The 9,605-nt window shown below is 39.5% G+C and overlaps 1 protein-coding gene across 1 annotated transcript in view; it reads right to left on the minus strand.

Moving 5' to 3' along the window:
- NOX1 (NADPH oxidase 1) overlaps positions 1-5,951 on the minus strand; it is a 20,181-nt gene extending 14,230 nt beyond the window's left edge. Inside the window, exons 1-2 of the mRNA XM_032756232.2 lie at positions 5,907-5,951; positions 2,524-2,619 (exon numbers count right to left, since the gene is read on the minus strand). Coding sequence (XP_032612123.1) covers positions 2,524-2,619; positions 5,907-5,951 — 141 coding nt within the window. The remainder of the gene's footprint in view (positions 1-2,523; positions 2,620-5,906) is intronic.
- Between the last annotated feature and the right edge of the window lie 3,654 nt (positions 5,952-9,605).

Genomic DNA, 9,605 nt, shown 5'->3' on the forward strand with positions numbered 1-9,605 from the left:
GCAGTGAGCCGAGATTGCGCCACTGCACTCCAGCCTGGGCGACAGAGTGAGATTCCATCTCAAAAAAAAAAAAAGAAAAATGACCCACTGGGTATAATGTTCACTATTCAGGTGATAGGTAACTAAAAACCCAGACTTCATCACTATGCAATATATGCATGTAAGAAACCTACACTTGTGGCTGGGCATGGTGGCTCAAACCTGTAATACCCGGCCTTTGGGAGGCCGAGGTGGGAATATTACTTGAGCCCAGGAGTTTTGAGACTAGCCTGAGCAACATGGAGACCCCATGTCTACAAAAAAAAAAAAATTATTTTTTGAGATGGAGTCTGGCTCTGTCGCCCAGGCTGGAGTGCAGTGGCGCGATCTTGGCTCACTGCAAGCTCCGCCTTCCGGGTTCACGCCATTCTTCTGCCTCAGCCTCTCCGAGTAGCTGGACTGCAGGCGCCCACCACCACGCCTGGCTAATTTTTTGTATTTTTAGTAGAGACGGGGTTTCATCGTGGTCTCGATCTCCTGACCTTGTGATCCGCCCACCTCGGCCTCCCAAAGTGCTGGGATTACAGGCGTGAGCCACCGTGCCTGGCAAAAAAATTTTTTTTAATTATGGATTTAAACTTCTTCCTCTGCAGCTTATCTGCTCTACTTCATAGTGAATCAAATTGTTCCTTGTATTTTCCCAAGGTGAGCATGAATTTAAGAAATAACCTGTGGAATGTTTAAATAAATTATGGCATATCAATGCAATGAATTGTTATTCTCTTAAAAGGCTGAGAGCTCTATGCAGTGATGCAGTGATGGCAAATGTTTTAATGACTGTGGAATGTTTAAATAAATTATGGCATATTAATTAGCCAGGCTTGGTGGCGCACACCTGTGGTCCCAGCTAATCAGGAGGCTGAGGTGGGAAGATAGCTGAAGCCTGGGAGAGTCGAGGCTGCAGGAGCCATGATCATGCCACTGCATGCCAGCCTGGGTAACGGAGAAAGACCCTGTCTCAAAGAGAATGAAAACAAAGAAAGAAAGAAGGAAGGAAGGAAAGAAAAGAAAAGAAAAGAAAGAAGAGAGAGAGAGAGAGAAGGAAAGAAGGAAGGAAGGAAGGAAAGAAAGAGAGAGAAGAAAGAGAAAGAAAAGGAAGGAAGGAAGGAAAAGGAAGGAAGAAGAAAGAAAGGAAGAAAGAGAAAAAAGAAAGAAGGAAAGAAAGAGACCTGCACTTATACCCGCTACATACATAAACAATTTTTAAATAATTTTTAAAAAACAAAATGTCCATGGGACATCAGCATAATTTATTTTTGTGCTGCTGACATTTTGGTCATGTAGTAATCAAGCTGTTAATAACTAGTCACATTTATTGCATCATTCTCTTAGTAAAAAGCTATTTTTAAAGCAAATTAATACCTCCTTTGGAGTTATAGTTTCTAAAGAAGGATCAAGGATGAACATTTAAAATGGAAAACAGCAGGGTGAAATAAACCATGAACAGAACGTTCAAATTAGTTGTGATCTCAACATGGATTCTTTGATTATGGAGACAGAAAAAAGCATTTTTTAAAAGGACAAGCTGTCTTTAAACATGTACATTGGGAGGATACCGAAAGCTACTGAAAAAATGACACTGTCAAGATGAAAGTGATTTAAAATCTTCTATCTGTTATTGCATAATAGACTAGAGGTAGCAGTCAAACATGCTCTTCTAACCAGGCAGCATCCGGGTTCATCAGCCTGTGAGAGAACCATCCTCAACTCCATGCTTCCTCCTGGTCACCTCCACACCCCTGTGCCCTACCCACTCCCTCCCTCCCTCTTCTGTTTTTGATCTGCCACTTCCCCAAGCTTCTCAGGTTCTGTAACCTTGACCTGAGCCCTCCTTTCTGCAGGCCTTGAATTCTGTAGCACCCATGAGACTCCCCTAAGTATCCCTCCTATTTGATAGCGAGGTATGTTTCCATGACAGCAGTGTTTTCAAGTTGTGTTTGTTTTTTTTTTTACTTTCCTTTTTTTAAAAAAAAAACCAAACTCTTTCTTAAAATTGTAAGCAGGTGTTCATAGATAGACATAGGCTGCTTTGGTTGAAACAGGGGCAGGAGCAGGAGCAGGAGCACTGCCCAGTTAGCCTTCCCCTCATACTCCGTAGGAACACTTGAGTTTCTGGAAACCAGTTCGAAAACCACTGCCTAATAGTTTTCTTTATTGGATGTTTCCTTTATTGGGTCTGGGTAGTGTGCCCCAGATGGGGTTATCAGATTTATTACATAAAAATACAGGATGCTAAGCTAAATTTTAACTTCAGACTTTTTAAAATAAATATTTTAGTATACCTGTGTTTCATACAGTATTTGGAGCACACTTATATCAAAAAATAATTTGTCATTTATCTGAAACTCAAAGTCAGTTGGGCATTCTGTACTTTTTCTGGCAACCCTAGCCCTACAGAATATCAGGGCATTGGGTCACAAAGAAGCCGGAATCAGAGATAAGGAAAAAAATAGAGATTCTATCCATGACAACCGTAATACTCACCCCAAGGATTTTTCTTGTGTAGTAGTATTTGTCAGCCTTCTCATATTTCAGGAAGGCATCCACAAACAGGAAAACATTCAGCCCTAACCAAACAACCTAGAGGAAGAAAAAAAAACATGCAAGGAATAAAGTGAAATTTGAGTATGGGAAGGAGTAAATAAGGGATAGGGATAGGAATAGTGTCGCCTTTTTGGCTATTTTGTGTTTACTTGTTTTCATTTTAAATGAGTGCAATCCTGCCAGTATCTAACTGGCTTTCAGAGTGAGTTAGCACTTTGAGACATGCATTAGATTAGAGCAGGGTCAGCAAACTGAGGCCCACGGCCCATTACCTGTTTTGCCACAGCCTGCAAGCTCAGAATGGTTTTTTATATTTTATATTTTCAAATTTGCTAATGGTTGAGAAAATCAAAAGAAGAATATTTTGTGGCATGTGAAAGTTATATGAAATTCAAATTTCAGTGACCATAAATAAAGTGGTATTGGAACTTAGCCACTGCTACTCATTTCTGTATTGTTTATGGCTGTTTTTGTGATACAATGACGGAGTAGAGTAGTTGGGACAGAGACCATATGGCTTGCAAAGCCTAAAATATGTACTATCTAGATTTTTACAGAAACATTTGCCATTTCTTGGACTAGAGCATTCAAACTGTTGCACCTAAAAGATGGCAATAAGTGAATAAATGGATATCTGAAGAAACAAAGAACAAATTTAGCACCTATAACAATACCTATCTGAAAAGAACTAAACCATTCCAGATGGGCCTGCCTTTTTAATTACACTCTGACACACATTTTTCTGTTTTCAGACTGTGAGTCTTTTTTCAAATTAATCTATTTTTCCTTTGGACTCGTTTGAGCTCTTAAGACTGCTTTTGCCTGTCCCAAATTCTGTCTCTGCACTGGCTAAAGGTGAAATTTGGAACTCACTGCCCATTGCCTTGAGGACCAACCAACTGGTCTGTAGCCCAAGTGTGGAGGTGCTAGTCTGTAATTCGACAGGTCTCCAGGGCGCTAGTATATATCCGTCGACCCAGTATGAGTCAGAACCATCTCAGCACAACAGGCAAAGGGCCTTTAGCCTAGGACATGGCCTATTCAGACTCCGTAGATCAAGACCACTCACACACCTTTAGTACTATAATATAGTGATTTAAAGTGTGATATTGGAGTCAAGCTGTAGCATCACCAATTAATAGCTCTATAATCTCAGACAGACATGTGATTTAACTTTTCCAAACCTCAATTTCTTCACCTGTAAAATGAGGATAATAACAGGACCTACTTTATAGTAATGCTATGAGGCTTACATCAGATAATGTGTGTAAAGTGATTAATGCAATGCTTGGGGCTTAGTAAGAGATCAATAAGTGCTAGCTACAGAGTTGTGTCACCACCGAACCTGCTTTACCAATCAATTTCTTCCTGCTTCCTTTGCTCAGTTACCCTTTTCCAGAGCTGAGTGTCTTCCAGAGAAACGTCTTTGAAAGAAAAGAAAGTCAACAGTCACAGATACCTCAAGAATTTGGAAGACAGAGGAGAGAAGTTTATTTAGAGGGAGCAGAAATATTTCTGGATCACAAAGAGACACAGGGGCAAATAACTGTGTCAGCCCATCATCAATTGTAGGCAAAGCAAATGATGAAATACAGTGATATCTAGGAGTAAGGCATTCCATTCCCCATCTTAGCTGTCATTTCCTCCACTATGAACGACAAAGAAGGTAAACTACAAGACCTGGGAGGAAGGAGGAATAAAACTATTTTTAAGTAATTTATTTTTTATTTAAAAATCAGTGCATAGGAATACATGTCAGAGATAATGAGAAGTCTAAGCTTGCCAGCTGGTTTGGTGGGGGATGAAAATTCAAAGCTAGAGAGTTAAATGTGAGTCACCATCATAGCTGGTAAACTCTCCCAGCAAAAAATAAGAGGGGAAAAAAATGCAGGTAAACGTGGATTTTAGAGCTAGAAACACCCTTATATTTGTATCTAATCTAGTCACTTTATTAATCCCCTGCTCCCCTCCCCTGCCCAATTCCCCCCACCCACACACACACACACACACACACACAGGACCTGAAGTCTAGAGAGGATAAATAATTTGATCAAGGTCACCCAGTTAGTAGCAGAATTCAAAGTACTTGCCAGGTTCCCTTTCTCCTAAACTAGTGTTCTTTCTATTATAGTGCAAAAGGAACTCAATATAAGGCATTGAGCATTTAAAATATGTCATGGGATAACCTGACAAAATAAGCACTTTTGTTAAATGTAAAACAAACAACCCTCCAGGGAAACTCCACATATTTTTCCCTGGAGCACCTGGTGGGGAGGCGGGGGGGGGAGGGGTAGACAGGAGAAAAAAGAAGCATCACACCTTCTCTCTTCTGTTTTGCCTGTGGGACCCAAAAGCAAAACAGGAGAGAAGAGAAAGAGTAATGAATCTAGGAAAGTGAGAAAGGACACAGGGAGCCCCAGGCTCAGTTGTGGCTCAGAAATGGAAGAATGAGAGTGGAAAGAGGTGTTCAGGTGTTAGGAGAAAGGGATTGTGCATACATAGGTGATAAAGGGATTCTGGCCTGAACGTCATTGGGGAGCCGGGTTCGAGTGATGCCAATCCAGTCAATTCATTGTGCGACATCTAGGTCTTATTTTCCTTTGTACAATCAATAAGTTGGTTTACATCTGCACTATGCAATGCCACAGCCACTACCCACATGGGGCTGCTGAGCACTTGAAATGTGGCAAGTCCTCACTGAGATGTGCTGTGGGTATACATACACATCAGATTTGAAAGACTCAGTAAAAATAAAAATATGTAAATTTTCTTATTAATATTTTCAATATTGAATCCATACTGAAAGGATTTGTTGATATGTTGGTTTAAATGAATTATATTGTTAAATATTAACTTCACCTGTTTATTTTTACCTTTTCGGTGTAGGTATTAGAAAATTTAAGGAATTACATTATGTGGTTTGCTATATTTCTAGTGGTCAGTGCTGGGCCAGATGATCTCTAAGATCACTTTCATCTCAAACATTCAGTGACTTTTTGAAATCTTGATGGGACCAGTATAGGAAAGATAGAAATCAGCACTCATGGTAGTAGTTAGAAGTGAGATGTAAGAGAAAGGGAGATGACAGAAAATGAAAACGGATTGAAATTCCAAATACTTGTGATTAGACAACATGAACAATTGCATGTTATTTGCCTCTGTCCTCTCATCTGACCCAGAGTTGTATTTTTTAACTAACTGGTCTTGATGAGCCCAGTAATCAGCATGGAATCATCTTTCCCTTTCAAATTACTTTACAAATATTAAAAAACATGATTTCTCCTTAATCCTTCCTAATTAATAGGAAGTCAAACATCACTTACCAGAAACAAAACTGAAAACCAGTGGTTAACCACCCAATTTCCCATTGTCAAGAGGTGGTTTGGAGCCCTTCTAGGCAGCAGGGAAGATTCAGCAATCCGGATTCTGGAAAGGTCCTTCAGGAATGGAACCTTTGTCCAGCTCAGGGTCTGTGAGTCTTTAAGATGTGAAAAACGCACACCTACCCCAAGAGTTCCCGGGAATGAATAAGTTTATTCTGCCTTCCTTCTCTGGACGAATTGTGCTATCAGCTTAGATAGACCAGCCCTACCTATGAGAACCACAGGAGTTTTACCTGTGGGGATTTTACCCCTTCAGGAAATAGCAACATTCTTGGATGAAAATATTCTCTCTCATCATCTTATCAACATGACCTAATGTGAAGCATTTCCTTCCTAGATAAAAGATTTGCTAAAGTTTCTCATAAAAAAGATTATTAGTCTGGGTCTATAAACAGATTACTTCAGAAGTAGGGAGGGAAGCGTGTGTGGTAAGGAAGCTGTTTCAAAGTGCACTTTTCAAAGTGTTGCCACATCTGCTGGCTGCCATTTGGATTTCAGCCTGGTTAGCTCAGAAACTTTAGTATACCAGTTCCCCTGGAGGATGATCCGTGGTTGACATATATGATGATGGCTTTGGGGAGAGCTTGACTGGCTGGAAGGACAAGTGAAAAGAAGGGCCAAATAGAGCAAGAGAAATTTTAACAAGAATAAAAGTACACTTTGGTTCAAAATAAACAGAGGCAGAGCACTCAGAAGAATGGAGATGATTGTCTTCTAGTATGATAGATTAACTAGAGTTGTGTGTTCAGCTCTGGGCAGATTAACTAGAGTTGTATGTTCAGCTCTGGGCACTGATTTTTTTCCCTTTTCTAAAATAGTGAAATATACATAGAAGAGTATATATAACATACATATGTAACTTAAAGAATAATTTTAAGGAATAAGTATCTATGTGTTCACTACTCAGGTTAAAGAAAATAGACTATTTTTCTCCAGTACCTTAAAGCTCTTTGTGTTTCCCTCCCTGATCATATCTATCTTCTTCCCCTCCTCTACCCCACCAGATGTAATCATATCCTGAAATTTGGGGTAATCATTCTGTTACTTTTCTTTATATTTTGACTAACTATAATTGCATCCCTAAACAATATATTGTTTAGTTTTTCCTGTTTTTGAACTTTTTGTAAATGAAACCTGGCAGTGTGTATGCATGCTTCTGTGGTTTGCTTCTTTCAACACTGGGTTTTTGAGATTCATACATGTACATGTAATTGCAGTTCACTTACACTGCTATCTAATGTGCCATTGCATGAATGAATATACATTAATGTATTCATTCATCCTACTACTGATGGATATGATGATGGAACAATGTTGATGGAATGTCACACATATGCTACACTTTCTCTAAGGTATATACCCAGGAGTAAAATTCCAGGATCCTGAGATTTGTACATATTCTACTTTGCTGTATAATTCCAAACCCGTTCCGAAGTGACCACCTAAATGTATACTACAGAGGGTTATGAATGAGAGTTCTACTTCCTCCACATGCTTACCAACCCTCGGTATTTTCCAGACTTTTTTATTTTTATGATTCAAGTAAGTGTGGAAAACTATTGTATTATGATTTTAATTTGCATTTCCCTGATTACTAATGAGTTTGAGCATCTTTTAATTCAACTGCTGGCCATTTGAGTTTTCTCTTTTTAAAAGAGCCTATTCTGAGCCTATTCTACTTTTTGATGTATATTTCTATTGGTTTTTCTTTTGCTTTTAGATTCTTAGGGTTCTGTTTATAATGTTATACTAATCTTTTATTGCTTATGTTTATGGCTTGTCTTTTCACTCTCTTAATAGTGTTTTCTGATAAATGGAAGTTCTTAATTTTAATGCACTCTGATTACCAGTCATTTCTCTTATGATTTATGCATTTTATGTCTTGTTTTAGAAATCCATCACTACCCAGATATCAAGATACTCTTCTATATTTTCTTCTAAAATTTTATATTTTTGCATTTTACATTTATGTTTTGAATCCACCTGGAGCTGATTTTCATGTATGGTATCCAATTTACTACTTTTAAATATGGAAAACGAATTGCTCCAGCATCATTTTTGAAAAGTACTTTATTTTTATTTTTACTTTTTTGAGACAGGGTTTCACTCTGTCACCCAGGTTGGAGTACAGTGGTGTGATCTCCCTTCACTGCAACCTTCACCTCCCAGGTTCAAGCAATTCTCATGCCTTAGCCACCCGAGTAGCTGGGATTACAGGCAAGCACCATCATGCCTGGCTAATTTTTGTATTTTTAGTAGAGACAGGGTTTTGCTATGTTGGCCAGGCTGGTCTTGACCTCCTGGCCTCATGTGATCCACCCACATGGGCCTCTGAAAGTGCTGGGATTACAGGCATGAGCCACCGCGCTCAGCCATTTTTGGAAAGTACTTTCAAAAATATACTTTCTTCGCTGATCTAAAATGTCAGTTCTATTATATATGAAATGTCTATATACACGAGTTTGTTCCAGAGCTCTCCATTTCAGTTCTTCCATGCCACTGCCTTAATTACTAAGTCTTGACATCTAATAAGACAAGTTTCCCCACCTTGTTCTTCAAGAGTGCTTTGGCTATTCTTGGCTTTCTGTTTGTTTGTTTCTTTGTTTTTTTGGGGGGAGGGGTTCTGTGTTTTGTTTTTATTCTTGGCCTTTTTCATTTTCATGTAAATTTTATAATCAAATTCTTGCGTCTCCTTTGTTATATTCACTTCTTCTTCTTTTTTTTTTTTTTCTTTCTGTGAGACGGAGTCTCGCTCTGTCGCCCAGGCTGGAGTGCAGTGGTGCAATCTCGGCTCACTACAAGCTCCGCCTCCCGGGTTCACGCCATTCTCCTGCCTCAGCCTCCTGAGTAGCTGGGACCACAGGCACCCGCCACCACGCCTGGCTAATTTTTTCTATTTTTTAGTAGAGATGGGGTTTCACCATGCTAGCCAGGATGGTCTCGATCTCCTGACCTCATGATCCGCCTGCCTCGGCCTCCCAAAGTGCTGAGATTACAAGCATGAGCCACCATGCCCGGCCTGTTATATCCACTTCTAAGAACTTTATATGTTTTCATGAAGTTGTAAATTATATATTTTATTTTTATTTTTAATGATGGCTGTTAAAGATACAATTTGTTTTTACATATTGATTTTTATGCCCAGCAACATTGCTAAACTCACTTATTAATTGTAATAATATTTCTGTATTTTGTCTTAGATTGTCTATAAACAGTCCCATTTTTCGCTCTAAACACAGTTTTATTTCTTTTTTCTAATTCTTTTTTTTTTTTTTTTTTTTTGAGACGGAGTTTCCCTCTTGTTGCCCAGGCTGGAGTGCAATGGCTCACTGCAACCTCTGTCTCCCGGGTTCAAGCGATTCTCCTGCCTCAGTCTCCCGAGTAGCTGGGACTACAGGCGCCCACCACCATGCTCGGCTAATTTTTCTATTTTTAGTAGAGACGGGGTTTCACCATGTTGGCCAGGCAGGTCTCAAACGCCTGACCTCAGGTGGTACGCCCTCCTCGGCCTCCCAAAATGCTGGGATTACAGGCGTGAGCCACCGTGCCCAGCCTTCTTTTTCCTAATTCTTATAATTTTTATTTCTTTTTCTTCGCTTACTGCACTCACTAGAACTTCTAGTACAATGTTGCACAAAG

The sequence above is a fragment of the Hylobates moloch genome, unplaced genomic scaffold (genome assembly GCF_009828535.3).
Source record: "Hylobates moloch isolate HMO894 unplaced genomic scaffold, HMol_V3 SCAFFOLD_7, whole genome shotgun sequence".
Taxonomy (NCBI): Eukaryota; Metazoa; Chordata; class Mammalia; order Primates; family Hylobatidae; genus Hylobates; species Hylobates moloch.